Raw genomic sequence first — 27,176 nt, forward strand, 5'->3', positions numbered from 1 at the left:
GCTTAGCACACTGTCATCATGGCAGGGGGCACGGTGACATGCAGACAGGCATAGTGCTGGAGAAGTGGCTGAAAGTTCTACGTTCAGATCCACAGGCAGCAGGAAAAGAGAAACCCCAAAGGGCACCCCACCTCCTAATTCCTCTCAAGTAGTGCCACTCCCTGATGACCAAGCTTTCAAACATATGAGCCTATGGGGGTCATTCCTATTCAAACCACCACACCCATGCTGGTTGGAAGTGACATCAGTGTGTGCCCTATGCTGGACCTCAGCTCTGTTCTTTTTGTGTTGTTTTTTTGTTTGCTTGTTTGTTTGTTTGTTTTATTGAGACAAAAATAAATCTTGAACATCTTATCCTCCTGCCTCTACTTTACAGGTTATGGGGATTACAGGTGTGTGTAGTATTATGTATGGCTGTCTCAGCTGTATTCTAACTAGTCACTGGTCTTGGAAGGTGTCTTAGTTAGGGTTTTATCACTGTGAAGAGACATCATGACCAGGGCAACTCTTATACAGAAAAACATTCAATTGGGGCTGGCTTACAGTTTCAGTGGTTCAGTCCATTATCGTCATGCAGAGAAGCATGACAGCAAGCAGGCAGACATGGTGCTGAGAGTTCTACATCTGGATCAGCAGGCAGCAGAAAGAGACTGTGCCACACTGGGCATGGCTTGAGTATATAAGACCTAAAGCCCATCCCCCAGAATGACATACTTCCTTCAACAGGGCCACACCCCCCAATAGTGCCACTCCTTATGAAACTATGGGTCCATTTCTATTCAAACCACCCCAGAAGACCATTCAGTTTTATATGAGAATTTTACCTTTATAAAATGTTACTTAGGTTCCTGGCATGGTGGCACACACCTGTGATTCCAGCACTCCAGAAGCAGAGACAGGTGAATCTCTGTGAGTTCGAGGCTGGGAAGCCTACAGAGTAAGTTCCAGGACACCCAAGGCTACACAGAAAAAAAAAAAAAAACCTGCCTCGAAAAACAAAACAAAACAAAGTGTTACCTGATCCCCATAAGAATCCAGTGGAATATTTGACCCAGAGAAACTTTTGTTGCTGTTTTGTTTTATGAGACAATATCTGGCCATGTAGCCTAGGCTGGCCTCACACTCTCAGTTCTTGGGACTCAGTCTTCAAGCATTATGACCACAGGCCTGAGGCCGCACACATGGGGGTAGGAAGGTACCTTGTAAACCCTGAAGTGTCAAGGGGGAGTGACTACTGATAAAATCACCTCTCCCAGGAGCTTCCACAGGACTTGGTGGTTTGAATGAAAATGACCCTTTTAGGCTCATGTATTTCAGTTCTTGGTTTCCAACTGGTTGACTGTTGGGAAGGACTAGGAGGCGTGGCCTTGTTGAGTAGTTGGAGAAAGTGTGTCGCTGGGGGTAGGCTTTGAGTCCAGGGCCAGTGTCTTTCTCTGCCTGCTGCCTGGAGATCAGGATGTAAAGCTCTCAGCTCCTGCTCCAGTGCCATACTTTTCTGCTTTCCACCATGATAATCATGGACCAACTGTAAGCAAGCCCCCAATTAAATGCTTTCTTTATAAGAGTTGCTGTGGGGGCTGGAGAGATGGTGAGATGTCTCCGAAGTTAAGAGCATTGGCTACTCTTCCAGAGGACCTTGGTTCAATTCCCAGCACCAACATGACAACTTACAACTGTAACTGGAGTTGTAGGCCAAACACCAAATGCACACACAGAGAGGGTCCGTGGCCAGAGTGTCTCTTCACAGCAAAAGAACAATGACTAAGACAGACAGTAAGCAAAGCCCTCCCTGGCTGTACTTACCCTAGCTGACCACCCACAACTATCTGACCGGTCCTGAGTAACGGTGACAACTTGGCACTGTTGGTCCCAGCAAAGCACTGATTGCTGTGATGGCATTTGGGGCACCATTACAGACGTGTGGATGAGGCTGGGCAGGACTTTGTGAAATGCTACTCAGACCCTGGAACATCAGTATCATGTAAGGCCAACCCCAACGTTTCAGGGAACCTTATATTTTACCCCACCCCTGACTCCTAGTAGCAAGGGACCCTAGTCAGAGATGCCTGTAGAGACTATGCTCAGAGCTCCATCAGTGCAGGGGACAGGCAAGCCCCAAGGGCCCCAGCCAGAAAGTTGAGAAAAACACTCCAGGTCTTGAAACATTTGTTTGTTTGTTTGTTTTGATTTTTTTTTTTTGAGACAGGGTTTCTCTGTGTAGCCCTGGTTTTCCTAGAACTCACTCTGTGGTCAGCATGCCTCTCCTCCTGAGTGCTCGGATCAAAGGTGTGTGTCACCACACCTGGGCCCATTTGTTTCATTATATTATATTGTTTGTTTTTGGGATAGTCTTCCCGTGGCTGGCCTGGTATTTGATGTGTAGCTCAGACTGACTTGGAACTCACAAGCAATCTTCCTGGCTTAACCTCCTGAATGCTGAAATTATAGATGTGTGTCACCACACTAAGTTGAAACATTTTTATTGGTTGTTGTTTGTGTTGAGACAGGGTCTCATGTTAGCTCAGGTTGGCCTCAGACTTGCTATGTAGCCCAAGTTGGCCTTGAACTCCTGATCCTTCTCCCTCTGCCTCCCAAGTGCTGGGATTATAGGTATGTGCCACCATGCCTAGCTTTGTACCCTAGTTTAAAACATTCTTTATGTCTTCTTTTGTTTTGTTTGTTGTGGTATACTTTTTAAAGATTGTCTTTATTTTTATTTATGTGTCTTTGTGTATAATGTCTGTGGGAGCCCTTGGAGACCAGAAGAGGGCATTGGATCCTCCTGGGAGCTAGAGTTGTGAGCCTCCCAACATAGGTGCTGGGAATCTCAGCCCACTTGAAGAGCAGCAAGTGCTCTTAACTGCTGAGCCATCTCCCCAATTAGTTATTTTAAGACAAGCCTCAAGCAACACACATTGACTGGCCTTGAACTTACTTTGTAGTTCAGGCTAGCCTTGAATTCTTGATCATCCTGCCTTTGCCTCCCAAAGATCATCAGCAAGTGCCACCACCCCTGGTTTGAAGTATTGCTGCTGCTGCTGCTACTACTATTATTATTATTACAAGTTCTCATTCTGTAGCCCAGAACTTGCTATGTAGTCCAGACTGGCCTCAAACTTGCAGCAATCTGTGCCTCAGTGTCTTCAATGCTGGGACTACAGGTATGGGCCACTCTGTTTGGCAAAACATTCATTTTTGCAATGTGCTGGACATTTGGAAACCTGTAGGAAGAGGAGACAAAGAAAGGGACTCCATGAGGAGAGAATGTGCCTTCTCTGTACCATCCTCTGCCCAGAGCAGAGGTTGGGGATCATGACAAAGGCCTGCACTGGGCAGGAGGGAGACAGCAAAAAGGGCAGGTGTGCCTCCTTCCTTGTCTTCTGGCAAGGTTGCAGCAGGCCCTCACACATGGGCTTAGAATAAAAGCTCAGTCACCTGGGAAGGCTGTCTCCCCACAGATCCTGCACTTGACTGTGATCCAGTGAACCCGGCTCTCAGCAGGCCCTCTCTGGCCTGGCTGCAGTCTATTCTGGAGGCACTGGGTGGATGGGACTGTCCTGAACTCTGCTTCCTTCTCCAAGGTTTTCCAAGAAGGGCTGGAGTCTGTCTCCTCTGTCCTGAGGGGCTTAGTCCTCTGTGGAACCAGAGACTTTGTAACCCACAAACCCCTGCTGCCTTCACGTTGCTAAACCGTCACTGTCCTGGAGCCTCATCTCAGGCCAGCCCTTTCCATAACTCTTCCCAAGTAAGCACAGCAGCCTCTGGCCTGTGATTCGCTATGCAGTGTGGGCTAACCTTTAATTTGCAAAGAGCCTTCTGCCTCTGCCTCTGCCTCCTGGGTGCTGGGACTAGAGCTGAGCAGGAGAGCACCATGACTATCTGAATGCTGGATGTCTGCTTTTACTTCTTTTTTTTTATTATTTATTTTTATTTTATGTGCATTGGTGTCTCAGTGAGGGTGTCAGATGTTGGAGTTACAGACAGTTGTGAGCTGCCATATAGGTTCTGGGAATCGAACCACAGTCCTCTGCAAAAGCAGTCAGTGCTCTTAACTGCTATGCCATCTCTCCAAACTTGGGTGTCTGGTTCTAACATCACTTTTGTCTTTGCTTTAGCCATTACTCACTGGACCTTGCCAATGATATAACAGAGCTACATCTTCATCTTGTCTCATCATGTAGAGGATTGATTTATATTTGCATTGGTGTTTTGCCCACGTGTATATCCGAGTACCATGTGCATGCAGTGCCCTTGGAGGCCAGAAGAGGGCATCAGACTTGCCATGTGGGTCCTGGGACTGCTGGAAGAGCAGCCAGGGCTCTTAATCACTGAGCCATCCTCAAGACCCAATTTTTTTTTTTAATTTAACTTTTTTAATTTTTCATGTGTGAGAGTACTTGGAGGCCATAAAAGGGTGGCGGGTCCCCAGCATGCTGGGGTTGCAGGTGTCTGTGAGCCTCCCCACCTTCGAAGTGGGTGCTAGGAACTGAACTTGGGCCCTTTGTAAAAGTAGCAAGTACTCTTAGCTACCTCCCCAGCTCCCCTGCTCCATCATCTTGAACACAATGCACATGAGCTTTAGAAGCTGCTTTGCCCAGGCTGGCACTAACCGTGTAGAGGCACATTTCTGACACCGGAGGCAGCGACGGGCCAAAGTTCTCTCAGAAATCCCAGACTGGAGCCATCGGGTGAGTGAAAAGTTAAAAAAAACTTTTATTTCTGGTACAAATGATAAATATTTTGCATTAAAAATCTGGAATTCAAGTTTTTTTTCCTGTACTTCATGCTCCCTCTGTGCCCCCAGAACCTTGCCAGAGTACTTCAGTCCAGAGGGAGGAAGACTTGGTGCCTGCTGAAGCAGCCAAGTCAGGTCCCAGGAAAGGCACACTTGGTGGTCTCAGGGGCAGCCGTCTCCCTGCTCCCCATTGCCTCCGGGGCTGAGAAAAGGCACTGTTACCAGACACAGGATCTGGGGCATGAGTCCCCGCCAGTCCCTCTGCGGTCCCCTTGCTGGTGAAAATGTGTGTTGCAGGAGTAGACCCCTGGAACAAGTTCCACAAAGGAAGCCTAGGTTTTGACTGCATGTGTGGGGGACATTTCAAGGGAAATGAAGAGGGGGAGGGTACCAGTCTGAGAACAGCTTTATCCCCTTCTGCCCCCATGATGGGCACAGGCAGGCATCAGGGCTGTCCGAGGTTGCCCCAGCTGTGACACCCTTTCACAGTGCAGATGGGGCAGAGAAAGAGACCTAAGGCCTCGGATTATGTTGCCACGCCCCCTGGTGGCCAGCAAAGAACTTGTAAACCCAAGGAGCCCTCCTTGGTCCTTTGCTCCCTGCAGTTAGGGGTCCTCATCCCAGAGGCACAGCTGTCTCTGAGCTACATAGAAGTCAAAGGTGTAGTTTTTCCTGCAGCTTCTGATGCCACATTTGTAGGGTGCTGGCCGGTCACGGCTGTGGCAGTACTTGAGCATGCAAGGGTACCAGGCCAGGCTCAGGCTGTATCGGCAGGCACAGGGCTTTCCTCGGTCCACCACTTGTCCACATCGAGGTAATTCCACCTGCTCTACGGCCTTTGGCAGAGCCTCGAACACAGAACTGTCCACACCTGGAGGGGAAGAGGCAAGCATGAAGAGGGCAGGAGCAGCTGTAGCCCAGGATAGCTTTCTCTCCCCCCTCCAAGGCTGCCCTGGGGATGGACACAGGCCTGGGCCTGAGGCTAGGCTAACAGTCTGCACTAAATCACAGCTATCCTCATCCATTGAGTCTTAATGTGTGCTAAGGGTTCAAAATGGGTCCAGAGAAGTTTACTGACGTGGTTGGGATTATACAGGGGAGTCACAACCCACACCAGGCCTGACTTCACAGCCTATACTGGGCCATGTGGCCACCAATGCTTTACGTAAAAAAGCTATCTAAAGGGTGTGGCACCTGAGCGGGTAGGGATGGGACAATGGAAGCAGAGTGGAGATGGCCATGAGAGGAGCATGCATGAGGAGTGCTGGGACAGGCGATAGCTCTGGCCTGGCCAGAGCTCTGCTTAGCGACCATGGGGAGAAACAGCTTCTGGGGTACCAAAGTCAGGCCTGTACCTTCATTTGGGGTGTGGTGTGGTGGAGACAGGTGTGTTACGGGAATGACACACAAAGTCCAGCCCTGCCTTGGGTGGGGCAGGCTTCTCTATGTGGGGAAGGCCCAGGAGTAAGCAACTCGAATCTCCCTGTCCCTTGTCCACAGAGGACCTGAGAAGAAAGGGCCAGCAGAGTTGCACAGGGGCCCTGGAGAGCTGGGAGGGGACCCTGAGGACTCTGGGAGAGATGCTGGCACCAGGGGTGGTGAGCTGCTGAGTTTTAAGAGGTGCCAGCAGACATGCTAACAGGAACATCTGTGTCCTCAGTGGTAAGAATGGTGAGGAGTCTCCGTCGCAGGACCCTGCAGGCTGTCTTTGTGGTCCTCTCACTTGAGCTACCTAGCCAGCACCTCCTCCAGGAAGCCTTTCTGACTTACCAGCCTACCTTGGGGGTCTCGCCCTCCCCTGAGGACACCTGTCATTCACGACTGCACGCTCACACTTAATTACTGCTGTACAGACCCACCCACCGCAGCAACCGGGTGTGTCCGCGCAGCTCATGCCTGAAGTGACCCAGTAACGCCTGAACACAACAGAGTCCCTCAGCCAAGATGTCTTTTCCCTCCCACTCCTGTGCTTCTCTGTCTTCCCAGCCAGGGCAGCCCCCAACTGACCTCGCTCTGTCCAGAACTGGACATCCTCCTGGCGGGCATAAATGGCCTCTGTGGCCTCAGCGCATACGTTGTGGAGATGGGGGCTCAGCAGGCCCCCCTGGGTGAAGTTCACGGCGATGTCCATGTGGAGCTGCTCCAGACCCCGAACTTCTTCAGCCTGCCGCACTGCTTGGGGGTTTTTCTGTAGGTGCAAGGTGGGGACATCTCCTACCACGCCCTCCTTGATCTCGGAGGAGGAGAACCTAGCCCAACCCGAGAAACCCATGCCCCCGGGGCAGTTAAAGCCTTTCTGGTTTTGCTTCTTGGAATTTCTGGGGCTTTTGGGCAAGTTCAAGGTGCTGTTGGGAGATAGGGGTGGGTAGGCTAGGCAAGCTGTTCCAGGGTATACAACAGTGTGGGACATCTGCTTTGTGAACCCATGGGACTAAATTGTTCCAAGAAGGGTGGACAAAGGGTATGGCCCTGCAGGGAAAAATACCACAAGGCAGGCCTGCTGCGCAGGTCAGTCTAGATGAGTTATGGAAAGCTAAGTTAAGTCCAGGGAGGGATCCAGGCAGGTCAGTGGGTTGAAGGGCTTTCCTGGATGATTTCTGATTCTAAGCTATATCCTCAATGAAGAGACTGAGGCATTAAAGTCCAGGTCATTTGTCCAGTGTCACTAGCTAATGAGGGATGGGGGAAAGGTGATGTTCAATCCCTCTTCTAAGTCCACACCTCTATCTCCACCCAAAAAAGTGTGGGAGCCGGGCTAGCAGCTTGGGGTGACCTGAGAGTCGGGGCACAGTACTGATTAGAGATTGGGGGCTCTGTAGTCAGTTTGGTCTGTGGCAAAATCAGGGAATAAGGACTCTCAGTGAGTGAGGTGTCAAGAGTATGTGAGGAGGAAGAGCAGGGTGGGAGTCTGAAAGAGGTCAGGGTGAATGCAGGGGTGGGGGGGCCCCTGGGTCAGGCCAGCCTGGTGTGGGCACTCACCTGCCGGAGCTTGGCCATGGCCTCACTGGGGATGATCTCATTGTGGTGCAGCCTCGTGACAAAGCAGAGCGCCTGAAACTGACTCTGCCCCTTCTCCAGCTCCCCCAGGATCAGGGCTCGGAAGATCTTCACGTCCTGAAGGGGAAGGGCAGGAGGATGGAGACCAGCTGGAGGGAGGGGCCCCAGTCCAGCCTCGGACACTGCACCAGGCCTTCCCGCAAAGACGTTTGCTTCCCCACATAACCAGGAAACTGCTTATCTTTTCCATTTAGACCCATGACTTCAAAGATCACACCCCAAATGTTTTCACAGCTTTCTGGAAAATCGACAAAGCGAACCACAGGAGAGGTTTTCAAAAGAACCCTTTGACCAGACAGAACTTCATTTCGAAAAGGGTGGAACCTGGTTTTTGGCTCTGGTCCATCACTGATACCTCTCCCCTTTGGGACCCCCAGTGTCCTTAATCAGAGTCAGGGCCCCTGAGACCACTGGGCACAGCACCATGGGGGAGGGAGGGACTACACTTTTTACAAGCACATATTCCAGAGCTTTCTCTGGCTTTGTGGCTCTATAGCTCTTAAGAAGAGACCTCAGAACACCCCTGGGTATTTGCTGGCCCCTGTTCCCCCACCTCCATCAGGGACTATGGGGGCGAAAGCAGCCGGCTGCAGCTGTTGCTGTTTTCCAAGACTGGGATGGCTCACCTTTCCCCTTCTCTCTCCACTTCCCCTTTCCCCAGGGGGTACTCATGGCATGACCAATGGGCCAATAACCCCTTCCTGTTCTGACTCGCAGTGTGCCAGAGGGAGGCTGGGGCAGGAAGAGGAATCAGAGCCTCAGGCACCTTTTGCAGTCTGGCTGAAGCTAGATCCTTCTGCTACACCCTTCTGCCACCGCCCACCCCATCCCTCCTTCACAGTGCCTTTCTAACTCTGCCCCTGGGAAGAAGGAAGTTAGTGGGTCCCAGTCAGAAGAGGTCTCAATCTGTGGAGAGCCCTCCTGCCATGGGGGCGCCCTGGCCTCAGTGACTATGGCTGGGAACATTCCTGCTTCCTATGCCTACAGCTCTTCCCTGGAGATAGGTGATATAGCCCTGGGCTTTTCATCACTCAGTGCTTGTGCCCTGGGCTGCCTCCCCAGGAGCCCCCTTCACTGAGGACTTACTGTGCAGCAGCTAGGGTCCAAGTGTTTGGAGAAAAAGGTCAGAGTGTTCCCTGGGATTCTAGGTATAGGTAGGGAGGGGCTGATGATTCCACCACTATGCTGTATCTATTCGCTGCCCCAGGCTTTCCCAAGCCTCACTGTGACAGGGGACAGATTCATGTACCTGGGAGGCTTGGGTGGAGCTGATGATCTGGAGGGAATGAGAACTCAGTACTGTGGCAAATGTCAATCATCTTTTTTGTTGTTGTTGTTTTGCTTTGTTCTTTCTGAGTAGGGTTTCTCTGTATAGCCCTCCCTGCCTGTCCTGGAGCTCGCTATGTAGACCAGGCCAACTCAGAGATCTGCCTGCCTCTGCCTCTGCCTCCCAAATGCTGGGACTAAAGGCATGCACCACCACTGTCCCACTAATAATCTTCTAATAGATTTCACAAGGTATCTCTCTGACGGCCTTTACTGGGAATGACTTTATATAATGACTTATTGTAAATGCAACAACTGGGGATGGGGATATGGAAATATGGAGAGCGATTTTCTAGAGAAATCGAGGCCTAGCTGGGGAGAAGAGTTCCATGAGACTCCTCATCTCAGAGCCCTGGAAGAAAGGTGAGTCAGCGCGGCTTAACTCCCACTTCCTCTAGACAGGAAATCCCTTCTTGGGTCACAGTGCTGGCATCTCCTTGTCCTGCCAGCCTGGGCCATCTGATCTTCCATCAGCTCAGGTTGGCAGAGGGGACGCTGGAGGCTGATCTGCTCATGGCAGATCCCATTCCAGGCACAGTTCCTGTCAGGTGGGGCTCCACTCAAGATTTGCCCCTCGAGAGTCTGCGTCAGGCAGTACCTGGGAGGAGCCTCAGGCAGGATCCAAAGTCCACCTCACTGGTATTTTCAGCTCTGACTCTTGTGGGCTAGTGCTGTCTTTTCTATGACACACGAAGCAAGTACCTAGTTGTCTCAGGGCTGCTGGGGGACTCAGTGAGTGCCAATGCCACCTGCCCACAGCAAGGAGTGGAAGGCACTGAACAGTTAAAACCAGACCAGTGGCTGCAAGAGCTCTGCTTGAGGAACCCAAGAGATAGCTCAGAAGGCAAAGTGCTTGTCACACAAGCCTGAGGACCTGAGTCCAATTACTAGCACCCACGTAAGAAGTGGGTGTGGTGGCACATGCCTGTAATACCAACATAGGGGAGGCAGAGGCAGGAGGATCCCTGGAGCCTCCTGGCTAGCCAGGCTAGTGAAATCCCTCAACCCCAGGCCCCAGGGAGAGACTATCAAAATATAAGATAAGCAGTGACACCCAAAGTCGACCACTGGTCTCCACACATACAGATGCACACATGTTCACATGCACTTGAACACACACATTGAATGTGCAGCATACATGAATACATATTTGCTTATGCGCACACGCGCGCACTCACCCACCCCACAAGCTTGCTTGACTTCCTTCCCTGTTTCTGAATTAGATAGTAACAGCAATGACAACTACCAGATGCTGCTGACATGAAAAGCTGCCTGGGTGCAGAAGGAAGGAGGATTTCTTACCAAGGCAGAGGAAGTCCTCTGTAACCGTCACTGAAGCTGGTAACCGGGAAAGAGAAACTGTAACAGTGCCTCAAACAGATTGCGTATCTTATCTGAGGTCTTCTCAACAATAGGAGGCAGAGCTGTGACTATGGAAGAATTTGGATTGGGTAACTTGCTCAGGGCTATGGACTTAGGGGAGATGTAGCTGGGATTTTAACCCAGGTATCCTAGGCTGTCGTGTGACTGAGCGTTCCCCAGAAAGCACAGCTGCCTCCTGGACCAATTAGTCTAATTTCCCCTGATATTCAGCTACAGAAACAGGCTGAATGGGGACTGTGTATTCCTAGCACTTGGAAAGTGCAGAAATAGAGATTTTGTTTCAAAAGAAAAACGGAGCCAGGCACGGTGGCATGCACCTGTAATTCCAGCACTCGGGGAGGCAGAAGCAGGCAGATCTCTGTGAGTTCAAGGCCAGCCTGGTTTTAGAAATCAAGTCCAGGACAGCCAAGGCTACACAGAGAAACCCTGTCTTGAAAAAACTAAAAAACAACAAGAAGGAGGAGGAGGAAAAATGGGAGGGAAGAAAGAAGGGAATAAGGCCAGGAGAAAGGAATGAATGAATGAATTGAAGCTCAGGCCCACAGAGCCAATAATGGCAGATGTAGGACTAGAACCTGGGTCCCTTCTCATCATATTCACTTGGCCACTACCCCTTAATCCTTGGTTGATTCCCTAGGAACATGGCAGTTACTGCTCTCGCTCTGAGTGCCTAGCAAGCTGCCTGACACAAATAAAACAAGAGGCAGGAACACCTTCTACCTCACTGCCTGTACTTTGAAAAACCCCTTTAAACTCAAGTTCTCTGGTTTTCTCGATCCTAGTTTCCCCCAAGGCCACATGACCTTTGCTAGCTCCAGGGAAGGAGTGGGCATCACATCCTAACCTGTGGCCTTCCCACTTGACCCACTAGCAAGGCTCCAGAACAGACAGACAGAAGGACAGTTTGAAAGAGCTCCCAGCTTTGGGACCATCTGTCCAGATGTTAAGATCTGGTTAAGTCCAAGCCCAGTCCCTCTCCTTGCCTGGAGTCTTCTGGGATGATTCACCCGGATGTTGTCAAAAGCTCAAGACAGATGTCACAACTGGGCAAGAGCCTTTGCCAGCAGATAGAGGCTTAAGATCTGGGCTGGGACTCCCACACTGAGTGTGTTCTATAAGGTCCTTTCCCTCAGGGGCCTTTGGCCCATGAGAAAGTGCTGGGGCATACAGCAAGAAGAGGGCAGGCAGGGGCAGGGAAGGTTGCTGAAGTCCTGTCTGTAGCTAAGCCGTGGGTAGGCTTGAACATATCACAATAGCTAAGATTAGATACTAAGAGCCAGGACTCTTGTCATTGGTTCCTGGCCTTACTGCTTCTGTCCACAACCTTGGGAAATCTGTCTGTCTCAGAGTCCTAATTTCCACACTTGCAAAATGATCCCAGCAACAGTACTGCCTTGAGCAACTGCAGTGAGCAAGGGGAAAGTGAACAAGCTCAGAATGCAGGGTGGGACTCTGAGTTTCTCCCCCGATGCTGCAATCCCTCGTTCCCGATGGATGTCATGTACACCAGGCCTGAGAAGTGGTAAGGATTGTTCTATAGATGGGCTGGAGGTCCAGGCAGGTCAGAAGACCCATGTGAGGCTTGAATGCATCAGCAGGAGAGCACTGACCAGCATTCCCCAAGGCAAGGCTTGCACAAGCTTCTGGAGAGGTATGGGGATGGCCAGGTCCAAGGGCCCTGTAGTTACAGGGCTCCTGAGATAAGCCTGAGATAAGGTCCAGATAAGGAGGTCTGGACCTGTGATGGACCAAGACGGGAGCAGCATGCCTTCCCATGGCCTCCTTTCAGACTTGGTCAGGGAGGAGCTGATTCACACAATCAGCTCAGTGCCAGGGTAGAAGGTCTAGAGTTGAAGTTTATGCTGACTACATGGAGGCAAAGGATAAGGGAGTACCTGTCCTTGGACAGATGAGACTGGTGTGGAGGGGTGGTGGGAAGGCTCTCCAGAGTGAGGGTGGTGGCTCAGTGGTTCTTTTTTTTTTAATATATTTTTTAATTTATTTAACTTTATTCTATGTGCATTAGTGTGAAGGTGTCAGATCCCTTGGAATGGGCATTACAGACAGTTGTGAACTGCCATGTGGGTGCTGGGAATTGAACCCAGATCCTTTGGAAGAGCAGACAGTGCTCTTAACCACTGAGCTATCTCTCCAGCCCTCGGTTGTTCTTGAGGTGTAAAGAATATATGTCTTTCCAGTCAAGAGTGAGGTATTACATGCAATCACCCCTCCATTTTGCTGTCATCTGAGCATTTAATGCCCTCTAAGAGTTGTCACTGTCTTTACTATAAAGGGCACCCACCTTACAGCCTGGCATTCCGTGTTACTTATATTGAAATATAGTTCCTAGAATGAGCAGTGTTGGGTCACCCCCTGGACCCTTCTGTGAGCCCATTACTCTGGGGATGCCCCACACCCACCTGTCTGTCCTCGTTAGGCCTCAGCTCCCAGGTGCCACCTGCTCAGGTGTGGTCCTATGTCAGACCACCCAGCTCTGCAGAGCCACCTTCCCAGTGACTGGCCTCCCAGACTCTTTAGTCTCCAGGGCGGGAGCACATCTCATTCTTAGTGTATTCTGGCCCACTAGAAGACAGCGATGCTCAAGAAATGCCTGATCATGCACAGGTGAATGAGCAAGAGTATGAAGGGGTTCTGAGACCAGAGGTGGGGAAGTACCAGGGCCAGTGAGGTGGAGAGGGAAGCGGTGGAGGGTGGGAGGTGGCTGAAGAGGCAAATACCAAGAGGAACAGGATTTTGGGGGTCTAGGAACCAGCTAAATCGTCTGAGTTTCACTTTTCAGGTCACTGAAAGTCACTGGGTGGGTTGAGCCTGGGGCCAGTATGAAGTCTGGTTGACATTTGACTGTGCCAGGGAGAGTATTCACTGACTTTAAAATCACTCACTGTCCTTGCACAGCATCTGCCTGGACAATGACTCATCTAGGACCTCTGTGGTCTGGCTCTGGGGGCAAAGGCAAGTGACTCTAGCTTGTTTATGTAGTAGCCAGGAGCTGGCACAGGGCAGAAGCCCCACATTCATTAGCCTCCTCAATCTCCAAGCCTTATCTTCTTGGGCTTATCTAAGGGGAAGGTTGTGGGGGCACTCCTGCAAGCCTGCATTCTAAAAGGTCAGGCTTCAGGGGATCATGTGGTTGATGGCTCAGTGGAGTTCCTGACAGAAGAGGACTTCACTAGACACACAGCAGGAAGGCCAGCACCAGAAACCCAGACCTCCCATCTCCCAGTCCTGTTCTGCTTCAGCCTGTGGGAATATTCCATTCCTCCATGCCCTCCCCCTTCCATTCCATTCCATTTGTGAGACCCACTGTGCTTCCCAGAGAGAGGGGCTACTTTGGCTCAGCTCTGATGGGGCTCCACAGGAACAGGGAAATGATGGCAGACAGCTGTCCTGGAAAAACACCCGTGACAGGAGACACCCTGTGTGGGCCCTCCAGGCTGCTTTCCCAGAGAGGCCTGGGGAGTGTTTCCTGCTGGGGGAGGGAAGCCACACTGCGGAGGGAGGTCTGGACCTGTGATGGACCAAGACGGGAGCAGCATGCCTTCCCATGGCCTCCTTTCAGACTTGGTCAGGGAGGAGGGGAACGTGCTGTGGTACTTGGGCCACTTTACTCTCAGTCATTCTAGCCTCAATGGATGCAACCAAACATATCCTGGCTTTCCTTGCCCTCAGGTCACAGGCTGCCATTTTTCACACAGCTGTTGTTCCTTGGTCTCCCTGGTCTCTTTTTATCACCTAATGGCTCCTATTACACAAACATGCACATCACAGACACATACACACAGACACATACAGAGACAGACAGACAGACACACACACACACACATGCTCAAACACAGCAGCTCACCCTAGTTCTCTTCCTCATTCCCCCCACCCTAAGAAGTCCACCCCACACCCTCTATTTCTGACACATTTCCTTGCTCTCCTGTGGCCCCTCCCTCTCTGAATCCCCTGATCTACTTGCCTGCCCAGCAGGCTCTAGCTCACACACTGTCTCATCCACAGCCCAGCCACTCTCCTCACACACATAGCCACACATGTCACCTCAGCTCCCCTTACCCTTATCCTAGCTGCTCTCACGAGGCCCTTCCTCAGTACCTTTTCTAGAAGGTTCTTAGGGCAGCAGGTTGTTAGGTGCTTAGTCTCAGACCCTGCTACCATGACACTTTCTACTACTGAGCAGTTGAAAACTAGGGAGCAAAGCTGTCTTTCCAGAGACAGAGAGAGAGAGAGAGAGAGAGAGAGAGAGAGAGAGAGTGTGTGTGTGTGTGTGTGTGTGTGTGTGTGATAGCCCAGGCCAGAAGCTACTGGCCACAGCTAGGACCTCCACAAGCACTACCGACCCTCACTTCTGCTAGTCCCAGTGCCCTTACAACTGGACAGTTGGGGATCACTGCCTCCTGGGAGTGTGCACTGCCTTCCCGGCCTCCTCATCAGCAGAGCGCGTGACTCTGGGGCCCAGGCCGAGCCAATCTAAATATTTATTCCTCAGCTCCTGGCTGGGACTGCTTCATCACTAGACAGGAGCCAGCTTCACTAGGCTGGGGCTGGGGACTGCAGAGTTATGGCCTTCCCTACCCAGGCTGGCTGCCCCAGGGCAGACTCAGCAGCCCTTCGGCAGCTCTGCCTAGATCTTTCCCAGGAGTAGGAGTGGATGTGCTCAACCCAGGCCCAGACAGAGGCTTCTTATTTATAGCATTAGTACAAGTACTAGCCAGGACCAGTGCCCCTCATGGATAGTGCCCGGCCTTCCTAAGAGCCCTCATGCTCTGTCAGCCAAATCCCAAAGGTCACCAGCATCCTGACTGGCCCGGGGGAACAATGTGAGGCTTTATTCGGATCAACTGCTCCCCACTGTCTAGCTGACTCAGGGCTCCTGACATGGGGCGCCATGCTTCCCACTCACTTAGGTTCCAGCCTCCTGCATTCCCTGTCCTTCATCTGAATTCCCAGTGACAGGTAAGTAAACATTTGCCAGTTTAAAGGACAGAAGCTCCTAGGGATACACTGGTCCATGGTGCAGGAAAAAAAAAAGTTGTAATTGCAAGTGGGGATGAAGGGGACTGCACTTGTCATGGTACCCTTGTTCTGTGGGAGGGGCCCCTCAGTTACTCTGCCCAGGAAAGCTACATGCATGGGGGGGGGGCAGGCTCAGAGCCGCTAAGTGACCTGCTGCCTCACCCAGCTAGGAAATAGCAGAAAAGTGCAAAGAACGACTGGCAGTTATTTGGGACCTATTTCGCAAAGTGAGGCTGGCCTCTGACTCTCCCGGGCATGACTGAGGAATCAATCCTCGATCCCCTAGGAATTATGGGAGACAGGACCTATACCAACTGCACGTAGAGAAGTGTTTGTGGATTCCTGTGCATTAGGGTTCCTCCACACTACTGCCTCTCCATAGTGTGTTTCATCCTTCTGGAAGGAGGCCACCCAGAGGGCCAGAGTCCAGTTAGTCAGATGTGGAACAAGCACCTCAGGGACCTAAACGTGGGTCACCACCAGCTGTCTGATATGTCACCAACGTCGCTTCCGAGCTCAGTTTATCCGCAGGACAGAGGCAAATGTGCCTCATGATGGAGCAGTGCAGACAACGGAGAGCACGTGTGTGATCAGACTGACTGCTCAATGCAGGATGCCACACGCCCATGTAGTCTGCACCTCCAGGATGGGTCCTCTGCCTACATGTCTGTGGCGTGGGTGTCTGTGTGAGCTTACACACGACTCCTCTACAGTCTGAGAACCAATTCTGCCCACCCCCTTATTTCTTCTGCAGTCTCTCCAGGTGGTGGTTTTCACCAAGAGTCAGGAGAGGACTCCATCTGGACATAACATCTCTGTCAGGGGTAGGAAATGCTAGTCAAAGGCCAGGGAGTGCCCTTGACCCTGATCCAAGGAGAAGCTCATCAGATATGGAGGAAGGAGTAGACCTGGACCCAAGAGCCCCACGTACACAGCCTGCTTTCTTTGCTTCCTGTCAACTCCTGAGCAAACACTCTGTGCTCCAGAGGTTCTCCTTCCTCAATGGCACTTCTAAAGGGCAAGAAGGTGGATGGTTCAGTAGGCAAACTGCCTGCCCTCAGGACCTGAGTTCAGATCCCCAGTAGCGGTGTAATGAAGAGGGCACAACGGCACACACCTGTAATAGGAGTGTTGGGCAGGAAGAGAAGCAAGAGAGCCCCTAAAGTTCACTGCTCAGCTAGCCTTGCTGCATGCACACGCTCCAGGTTCAGTGAGAGACCCTGATGTCAACCTCTGACCTCAGACATGCATCTGAACACACATGAACAGGTACACATGCACACACCCACCCCCTACACAAACATTCACACACACACAAGTGCTTTTACTGTCCTCTGCTACACAAGGTTTCCAACCATTGCATGTCTTCCATGCTGAGCCACAGGGGACTCAACACAGACAGGATATGATTTAGGATCTTAAATGCTTCTCTTGTCCTACACCTGTGTGATGTGACATTCTTTCGGGACAGTGTCCATGTGAATACTGCGGGTCCTCACCGACCATATCCCACAGGAATACCACCCTTGATCTGGAACGGGGAATCTGATGTTTTCTGGATGGCTTTTCCCTCTCAATTTCACTTACCCTTTGGTACCCAGGATAGGAAACAAGTTTCTAATTTCCCTGGATTCTTGTCCTCTTGGAGTAAGCCTGAGCTGAACCACAGCACTATGAGGCTCTTGATGCTGGCATTCCCTCCCAGGTTTCAGCTCCTGGGTCCCCACAGTCCCTTTCTTCACTTCTGGAGTGGGAGTCCTCTTTCTCCTCCTCTATCTCCACAAGTCTGAAGCAGTCACACATGACTTTCTTCATATCTTACAGCCCCACCTTTCCCTGTCGGCCAGCCCCAAACCAGGCTGTTTGCAACGTGACTCATTCCTTCCCCTGCTTTTGGACATTCAGACAGGGGGACAGAGAGCTTGGACAGAGTTACTAGCATGGGGGAGGGAGCCAAGAGGACTGTCAGATAAGCAGCCGGAGGAGACACTGGGGATGGCAGCATGCCTGCTACTGCTGTGCTCAGTGGTCACATATATGCAGTCAGATTATAGTTGTAAGGCCTGGATGATACAAGATGAAGAGCATTGCTCAGTGTGTACGTGAAGAGTTAAGTGGAGGACATATAGATTTAGGCCCAGAGTCCAACTGCTGCTTATAGTACACTGAAGACTGCAGGGGCAGGGTATAAGGCTCAGCGGCAGCAGGCATGAGGCCCTGGATTCAGCCCCCAGAACCAAAGCTGGCACATTAGATGTATGCCACCATGCTCAACCTATGCAGTGTGAAGGGTCAAACCCAGGGTTGCCTGCAGAGTAGGTAAACCCTATCCACTAAGCCCCATCTATATCCACAGCCCCCCCCTTTTTAAAAATAGGATCTCCTGTATCCGAGGCTGGCATTCAACTTTCTGCTTCTTCCTTCCAAGTGTGCACTTAGCTATCACCCGGCATTCCTTAAAGAACCCCATTTGCCTGGCTCTCCTGTTCAGATGCCCTGCTTTAGAGGGATGTGGTTCAGTCCAGGTGTCAGTGCCTGCAAACTTCCCAGGTGACTCTTCAAGCCACTGAGCCGTGGCCTACTGGCATGCTTTCAGAGTTGCAGGGCTCCAGGTAACACAGGTCAACCATGTAACATTCCACGTATTCATGGGATCTGCCAGCCAGGTTTGGGTTCTAGTGTCTCACAGTATACTGATGACTGACTGCTTTACCAGCCTCAGGGCTAAAGGTACAGGCAAGGTGAGGAGCAGCTAGTTTGTGCTGGGTGCCTGCCTGACAAGAAGGCACGGCCGGGAAAAAGAAGGGAGCCCTCCTGCACAAGGGTGTCACTCAAGCCCTAGGTTTGCTTAGCCCAAGGTTGACTGCTGCTCTGGAGGGGCTGGCTGGCCACTGACTCAGCAGTGGAGGCTCACACCTGTCATTCTACCACTTGAGACGGTGAGCAGAGCAAGAAGAGAAAGAGTTCCAGGCTAGTCTTGTGTAAGTTTTCTGGGAGACTGAAACATTCCATCCTGCAGGCAAGCCGCTGAAGCAGAAAGTTAAGTGACTCAAAACAGCTTCAGGAAGTCCCTGAAGCTGACCAGAGTCACTAGGCCCCTGAGCAGACAAAGGCTGAGTTTCAAAGATGATGCCGACACCAGACCAGCTGCGCGTCAGAAGCAAAAGCCAGCCAGACTGCCTGAAAGAAGTTTAGAACAATAGCAGCACCGGGAAAGGACACTCTTCCAATCACCTGAGCTGCCTGAAGGCTGTGCACACGCTGCAGGTTTCCAGACTTTGTGAGTGGTCACCAATGCTGAGGTGAGCCTTGGTGATGCAGCGTCTTCGAGTCATTTCTGCTCCTGTAAGTAACCCCTCATCCATATATCTGTAAATAACTCTGATAACATTCACTGGTTCAATTTGTACTTTGGTCTATCATGGGTTTCCTACCTGGACTGAGTAAAATTTCGTGTAGCATCTCCCCAGGAAAAGCTTTGTCACATTACATAATGGGTCTCTGTCTAAAAAAAAAAAAAATGGGGGGAGGGGTGGTCAGACTAACCTGGAGTTCAAAGCCAAGGTCAGTCTGGGCTGTATTTGGAGACCTTGCTTCTAAAACAGGAAGACAGGTGACAGACAATGAGGGACTCTAGTCTTCTCCAGGCTCCATGTTGATTTTCTCTGTGATCTCTTGCCTACCCCTCAACCTCTTTAATCCAAGCTGACCAGGGAGGAGGCTGGCTGAGAAGTGGAGCGAGCCAAGGGCTTCTACCAGAAGCAGAGTGGGTATAGCCTAGGGGCTTTGCTCCATGCTCAGCTCTGCCCAAGACCTCAGGGCAGCTGCCAATGTTAACACACTTTACAGATGAAGAAACGAAGGCCCAGAGGGATCAAACAGCCGGGCCGAGGCTGACTAGCTCACAGAGGGAAAGCCAGACTTGCCTGTGTCTCCCAATGGTGATCAGGGGGTATGCATTACTACTCCCAAGAGGATTCAGGAGTTTGTTTGTCTTGTTTGTTTTTCCTAAAGCAGTCCCTAATGGGTGTGACACACAGAAACACAACTTCTGGGCCATTTTCTACAGGAAAAAAAAAAGTCATTACTTCTAGACAGAGCTTTTCAGTGGAAATCTAACAAAGGCTTTGAGGCGAGAGGTCTTGAGAAGGAAGCAATAAGCAACCTGTGGGGGAAGGAAGGGCCACAAAGTGGCTCTGGCCAGTAGAGGCCACATGCTGGAGGAGACTAAACACTCTCCTCCCTAGTCCCTGTGTTACCCACTCCACCAAGGCCTGGGCCAGAGAAGAGAGCGAGAAGTCCTCTGACAGCTGGCTTTCCACTTTCTGTGCCTTCTGCTCCCCTCCTCTCCCCATGAAATCAGAGATGCCAGGGGCAGGTGCGAAATGCCAGCCCTGGGTCAGAGGCTAACCTGCAAAGCAGACTTTGGAAAACTGGGTGAAGGGTGGAGCCACCGTGGGCATCAGAGTGAGCTCTTGCCATCAGCTCTGAATGTTCCCTCCAACAAGGCAGCAAGACGTCCTCCAGCCCACGCTCAGTCCAAACTCCAGCCTCCCACCCCCACAGCGGGTCACTACCACCCCATCACAGCCTCCTGTGTTTCCTTTCCTGGTCACCTCTCAGCGTAGAGCAGCGTAGAGCAGTAACAAACTTCTGTAGCCAGAGGCTAGAAAAGCTCTACTCCAGTCCTCAACTGTCATGCCCCACCCAGCTTGGCTATCAGACATCTTGCCTAGGGATGGATAAATCCTTCTTTAAGGCTCTGGGGTGGTCACCACACAAGACCACTGGGCAAGAGGGTGGGACACTAGCATCATGTTCTGTGGCTGGCTTTTAGGTCAGAAGGTTTGGGGGGATAGATACCCACTCCTGATTGATTCAGCCCAGAACACCAGAAACAAAACGTTCATAAAGTTCAGGTGGGCAAGCAGGAGACCTGCTGGGCTACCAGCTCCCCCTTCTCCACACTGGCTCACCTGCCCTACTTGCTTCTAAGAACACAGCTCGGGCCTGTGTGGCAAGCATGGGCTACCATTCTGCATGTTATCTGTCGGGATGAGTCCCTGGGCCAGATTATCAGTGCAGCCTCCCCTCTACTGTAAGCAACTCTGGATCGCCCCTGTCCCTCTGATGTCTGCGGGTAACCTCTCAGGAACCCCCTCCCAAGGTCTCCAAATAGCTCCCACTTTCTCGGGTGTGTGTATGTGTGTGTGTGACTGATGGGTCCTGGGTTCCTCATTTCTGTTCCTTCCCCAAAGGCCTCCTTTTAGGGGGCAAGAGCTGAGCATGGATGGTTAGAAGTTCTCCCCCCACACACACACCAGTTCCTCAGCTCTGGGGTGATGGAGTGGAAGGGGTGTGTGTGAGGAGATTCCCTTTCACCAAAAAACATTCACCTTCCTTTCTTCCAGATTTTTCTGCTGTTGTTATCACCGTTTGTTTCCCAGCACTCCTGAAGTTCCACTTCCTTACAACCCTAGCACCATTTCTTTCTCTCTTCTGGTTCCCTTCAGAACACCAACACACACACACACACACATACACACACACACACACACACACACACACACACACACACACGCAAGCACGCCCGCTCACGCAAGAAAGAGAGAGAGAGAGACTCACAGGCACAGAGATAGAGATCCACAGAGAGAGAAAGACAGAAAAGGGGGAGGGAGAGGAGAGAGGGCAAAACTGTGGACTTCACCAGCCCGTGTCTGGCAGGGGCTGAGACACTGACAACCTTTTCCAAATGAAGGGGACCTCCCCTCCCCCAACTCTTCCTAGGCTGCTCCAAACTTTCCAGCCCACCAGGTTTAGGAGGGACCAAAGGCAGACAGCTCTGCAGGGAAAATTATCCTGGAATGGTGCTCTAGGGCCAGAGATCTTGGAAACCGTTTCCCTGCCACGTACAGCAGAGCAAAGGGACCTAACTTGACACTAAGCAGCGACAGGGAGAGCCAACGTTCCCCACACCACCGGTGGATTCCCCCCCTTTAGCCACAGAGGCTGTGGCTTTTGTCGGAGCGTCAGCTGTGAGTGTTGGGGAAGGAGCAGACACAGGTGCTGATCAGTGCGTCGAGAAGAGCCTCGGTTACTCAAAGCCAAGCAACGGAAGGCTAGAGGGGTTCACTGACGTGAATAAAAGACCCAGATCTGGGTGCTGGAGAGCGGTCAGTGAGTGAGAGAGGATCCTGACGTGACCTTGGGCAAGTCACGTCCCGCTTCCCGCACGGCGTTTCTCTTCGGCAGACTTGAGGGTGGCTGGGAATTCCGACAGCCAAGCTCGCCAGCCTTCCCCAGCTCCCGTGGTGGTGGTGGTGGTGTTGGTGGTGGTGGTGGTGGTGGTGGTGGGAGGGGGTGGGGCCGGACCAGCGAGGGCAGCTCACCTTCTTGAAATCGGCGACGAAGGAGATGAGCGTACCGTCGGGTTTGCGCAGCTCGAGGCCGATGCTGTCGGCGTCGCTGTCAGCCTGCAGGCTCTCCTCGGTCACCTGGCCGTCGGGCAGCCGTACGCGGACCCGCAGCTCGGCCGGCGCGCCGCTCCCCGCGCCCACGCCGCGCGGAGCCCCGAGCAGCAGCGGCGACAGGAGCAGCAGCAGCAGCAGCGACGGCAGCGCGGGACGCGCCGGGGGGACGTCGCGGCGGCCGGGGGGCCGCATCCCCGGGGGCCCCGGCGCGCCGCGTGGGGGAGGGGAGGCGCGCCTACAAAGTTTGCCCAAAGTTGGGGGTCCGGCAGTCGCCTCCCCAGGAGGGGGCAGGCGCAAGGCGGAGGTTCCCACGATGTGCTGCGAACTAACGTGGGCCGCGTCCGGACACGCACCCGGAGTCCAGGACGGCGCCCTCCCCCGTGCGTGTCCCCCCTAGCCGCAGCACTCCAGAGCTCCGGACTCTGTTGAGCACTTTTCATTCAATCCCACCCCCCGTCACTTCCTTCAGAAAACAGAAACCACCAGGACCTGCCTTAAAGAGACCGCGCACCTCCTGGCCCTTAAAGGGACCGCGGTGGCCCAGAGAGGGGCGGGGATTGGGGACCGCGGCTCAGCCGCTTTGTGGCCTAGGCTGGCTTTCTCCGGATCCCTCCCTCCCGCCGCGCCCGGTCACCGGCCGGTCCTTGTCCGGAGTTTGAGCTCCCGGGCAAATCCCTTCCTCCCATTAAGGGCGGGACGGGTGACTCTTCCCCGCCCCCCACACCCCTTCTGGCTTGTTCTGGTGCCACGTGGATGAAATAATCGGCCTCGGATTTTCAGGGGTTTTGCTCAGTCTTTTAGTTTCTCTGACACAGCGGATTTCTCAAATGTGGCTGGAAAGAAAAAAAAAAGTCAGACATCACTTCGCACTCTGTCTTTTCTTAGGTCGGGGAGTGGACTTGGGGGTTGAGGAGCATCTGTGTATCCGTCAGGTGCGAGCTGTTTTGATAAGAAGGCCGCCGACCTGCATTTGATCTTCCGGGCGCCCAACACTTTGGGAGCCGGGTTTTTTTTTTGTTTTGTTTTGTTTTGTTTCTTGCAGTCCCCCTCTCCGGTGTTCAGTCAGCCTTTCTCCAATCCAGCCCACCTCCCGGGACCCCTGCTCTTTTCCGGAATATGCTGAGCACAGCCGGGGAAACGCTAGATTCCAGGCCGCTGCCGGCAAGGTCAAGGGCCACAAAAGACACCCCTGCCGTGCCGTGCCGTGCCACAAACCGAGTAAAGACTGGGGGAGTTGGATGTCTGTCTTCTTGGTGACACAGGAGCGTACTTTAAAAATTCTTTGAGCCTAAGCGTCCCCTGATGAACAGAGAGAGTTGGGGAGGCAGTGGAGATAACGTCCCTTGGGATGTTCAGGACCTTTTGTTCCTCCTGTCCATTGCTACTGTGGTTTCTAGGGTGAAACTGTTCCCTGATCTGCAGCTTCTTTCCTTCCTAGGGGACCCCCAACACTTGATCCACCCTTACCAGCATGAGCCAGCCGTTCATTAAAAACACAGCTTCCTGGATCCTTAAACCTATGGGTTCAGGGTTTCCGGAAAGGACAGGGAGCCGGCACTGGTAACAAGGTCCAGTGTGGTAGACACTTGGTGCTTGACAGAGGGTGGAATGTGGGGGACCTAGAATAAACAGCATCTTTCTTGGGGGTACCACCTGGCTCCTGAGGACTTTTTCCTCACCCTGGGGAGTTGGGGCAGGCTTCTAGACAATAACTGGACTGTTTCTGTGGGGTCTTGCAGCCTGAGCTGGCAGCATGGAGGACAGAGTTGCCTGGGGTCTCAGAGCTGGCCTCTTGCCTGACAGGATGCTGGGTCTCACAGAAGCCTTCAAGCTAGAACTGCCCTCATGAGTCAGTCCCGCAGTCATTAGGGGCCTCACCCACATTTCCTAACTTCGCCTGTTTTGGGTCCTATCCCATCTATCACTGGTTCTGTCCTTGACAACATTTCCAGGCCTTAGAACCTCCCTCCCCAAACCCCCAGACCCCAGTGAGAACTAAGAAGTAGGCAGTCTCTACATCTCTGTTAAGACTCTGTGGTTTAGAAACACGGGTGAAAGACATTTTCTGTATGCCCACAGCTTCCCTATGAATGGTCCTTTTCTATTTCAACTATAGATCAAACTTCATCTGTCCGTCCCCCCCCCCCGCCCCCAGATGATTTTTCTGTGTAGCCCCACTAGCCTCCTCTGCCTGCCTCTGCCTCCTGAGTGCTGGGAATAAAGGTGTGCGCCTCTACTGTCTAGCCTGCTCTGTCTTTTAAAACAATAGAGAACTTGCAACCTCTTCCATGAACCACAAACATGCCCCTAATCTTTCTGGTGACTACACCAGGTCTCCAAGATTGGGAAAACAAAAACAAAACAAAACAAAACAAAACAAACAGAAAAACCCACAGGTTTCCCAAGAATTTCTGAGTCACCTACTGACCTGTATATGCCCTGTTCTCCTCAGCCCCTCGTCTACAGCAGTAATTATTGTACAGTTACCATTCACTGTAGGGATTCTGTTTTGTTTCGGAGACAAGCTCACGCTATCTTTAAACTCATGAGCTCCCTGCTTCAGCCTCCTAGGTGTGTGTTTGCAACCTAGCTTCTTTGTAGAATCAGGTCCAGGTTCTGGGCCAAGCGTTTTACACACATCATCCTATTGAACTTCAGGATAACCCTTCCAAGTACATTCTATTCTCTCTTTTATTGGCTACAAAGCCCAGATTTAGAGAGGTAATGTACATCAGGTCACACAGGTAATCGAGCCAGCAGCGGTTGAAGCACAGCTGCCTGACCACAAAGCCTTGCTTTTAACCACAGCAGCATCTGCAACATTCACTCTCTCCCAGTGAGCACACAGCCCATGCTATCTTCCCCTGTTATCTAACGGTTTATGTGGGCAAGAGGCTATCAGTTTAAACAGGCCAGCCCCAAGCGGGGGAACTGACTGTCACCCAAGTATAGAGGCATCCCTTCATCTTCAACTCAAAGGCCCCGGGGGGAGGAGAAGTTCTCACAACCCTAATTACCCTGACTGCGACCAAACAGCCCTCATTGTCAGGAAGTTCTTTAGGTTTCATCTTTATGTGTCATGCCCTACAAGGATTTCTGTCCCCTTCTCACCCTGAGGGAAGCAGGGACTGAGTTCCAAAAGGCCTGGTCTACAAATCGAGTCCAATACAGCCGTGGCTTTGTTACACTTAGGAACCCTGTTTCAAAAAAAACGAACAGTGGCTGGAGAGATGGCTTAGCGGTTAAGAGCTCCTGAGTTCAATTCCCAGCAACCACATGGTGACTCACAACCATCTGTAATAGAACCAGATCCCCACTTCTGGTGTACATGAAAACGGAGCACTCATATACATAAAATAAATGAAAAATCCTTTTAAAAAGGGGGGAAAAACAAACAAACAAAAGAATTAAATGAAAAGCTGTCTGTAAAACAGCTCACAACATGTAGTTGGTGCAGGCCCACTGAAAGGAAGTTATTATTATTTATGACCAACTTGTCATAACCTAAATCTGACTACACACAACTTCCTGCCTACAGATACATTGGAGCTCAGTAGTAGTTTTTTTTTTTGTCTGCAGCCGGATCCAGTCTTTTCGCTTGTAACTGCCTGTGAGCCCTGAAAGCAGACATGGACAGATAGGACAGTAAAACTCCAGGGGGTAACCTTCTTTGCTTACGGTCTAAGTGGGTCTTTACCCGGTCTGTCAAGGAGGAAATGCAATCCTGCTGTCTCAGTCTTCACCAGTAAACAAGTGCCCAAAGGACAGGGAAATGGAAAAGGGAAACTCAGTCAATGACCTGCCTGGAGAGAGGGGCCCCCTGGCAAGGCAGCTTGTCCAGGGGTTGGGAGACGGGGAAGGATGTTTCTCCCCAGTGGCTGTTGAGTTTGGCGTTGCATTACAACCCTGTTCCTTCCCCCACCCCGCCCCCCATGCACGCAGGGAAAGCTGCTTGAGCCTTGAGTCTGAGAGAGAATCCAGAATGGAGTGAATCAGGTTTTTTTATTTTTTATTTTTTATTATTTTTTGGTCTCGAGACCACCTACAAAGCTTCAATGACTTCTTTGCCTGAGCAGAAGTGCAAATTAGGATTATAGTATCACCTGATTATACTTCCGTCCACTGAGGAGGGTGTGGCGGGAAGCAAGCCGGAGCTGCAGTGAGGATTGCAGAGTAGAACACAGAAATGACTGGATGTCAAGGACAGCCATTCATCCACGGGTGGGAAACCAGACAGAGGGGAGCCAGGCTGATTCAGTGACTTCCAGGCCTGAATGATCTGAGCTACAAAGAAAGAAAGGTCTCTCAGCTCATAGATTGGAAGTCTGAGGACTCTTGAAGGTCCTGCCTCCCCTCCAAGCTAGTTTCTCCATTCGCTCCCTCCTCAGCCAGGCAACTGGTGCACAGGCCAGCAGGTTCCTATACTACTAGTGGATCACAGCCGATGCAGCAGTTCCTTAGCTCAAGGTTAATCCAGAGCCAGCTGAACAATTACAGTGGGGCAGGTGAGATGGCTCATGGGTAAAGGCACTGGCTAATAAGCCTGACAACTTGATTCTATCCTGGAACCTACACACAAAAAAAAGAAGAGAATCAATTCCTGTAAGTTGTTCTCTGACCTGTACATGAACACTATGGAACACACACACACACACACACACACACACACACACACACACAAATTACAGCAAAATCAAAACTTTATAATTGTTTCAGCTGGTACCATAAAGAACCAGAGGAGACTGGCCTGGACCAGGAAGTCTTTTGGGGATGTTCTGCTGGATCTTGCCAAGACTTAAAAATCCTGTGAATCAGGATTGATGAGCATAGGGGATGTTTCAGCCACAAAGTGAGCAATTCAACTTGTATACTGGTGCTAAGTCTGGTAGGTTTCCAGATACTTCACCAAGTAGCTGAGGCATGACGGGGAGGGCAGCTGCCCAAAATCATTCAGTAGGAATTTGCAAGGGCCAAGAAATGCTGGGCCTCATAGGAAATGGCAGTATCCAGGTCTAGGTTGTTTCTTTCTTTCTTTTTTTTTTTTTTTAACAACAGTGGGCGGTCACTGAAAGGTGTTGTTCAAGGGGTGACATGATCAGACTTGTGATTTAGATACCTGGGAGATGGACTGTAGCCATCCAGTGGGAAGTGATGGTGGGCTGGGCCAT

General features: G+C 51.6%; 1 protein-coding gene across 1 annotated transcript; it reads right to left on the minus strand.

Annotated features, from left to right (window-relative positions):
* Positions 1 to 4,689: 4,689 nt before the first annotated feature.
* On the minus strand, positions 4,690 to 22,556 carry Oaf (out at first homolog). The gene is made up of 4 exons (XM_021636902.2): positions 21,928 to 22,556; positions 7,715 to 7,849; positions 6,743 to 6,923; positions 4,690 to 5,606 (listed from the first exon to the last, which is right to left on the minus strand). Exons 1-4 carry the CDS (start codon positions 22,198 to 22,200, stop codon positions 5,341 to 5,343), a joined length of 855 nt encoding a protein of 284 aa, XP_021492577.1. The 5' UTR covers positions 22,201 to 22,556; the 3' UTR covers positions 4,690 to 5,340.
* Positions 22,557 to 27,176: the final 4,620 nt, after the last annotated feature.

This window comes from Meriones unguiculatus, chromosome 1 (assembly GCF_030254825.1).
Source record: "Meriones unguiculatus strain TT.TT164.6M chromosome 1, Bangor_MerUng_6.1, whole genome shotgun sequence".
NCBI classification, from domain to species: Eukaryota; Metazoa; Chordata; class Mammalia; order Rodentia; family Muridae; genus Meriones; species Meriones unguiculatus.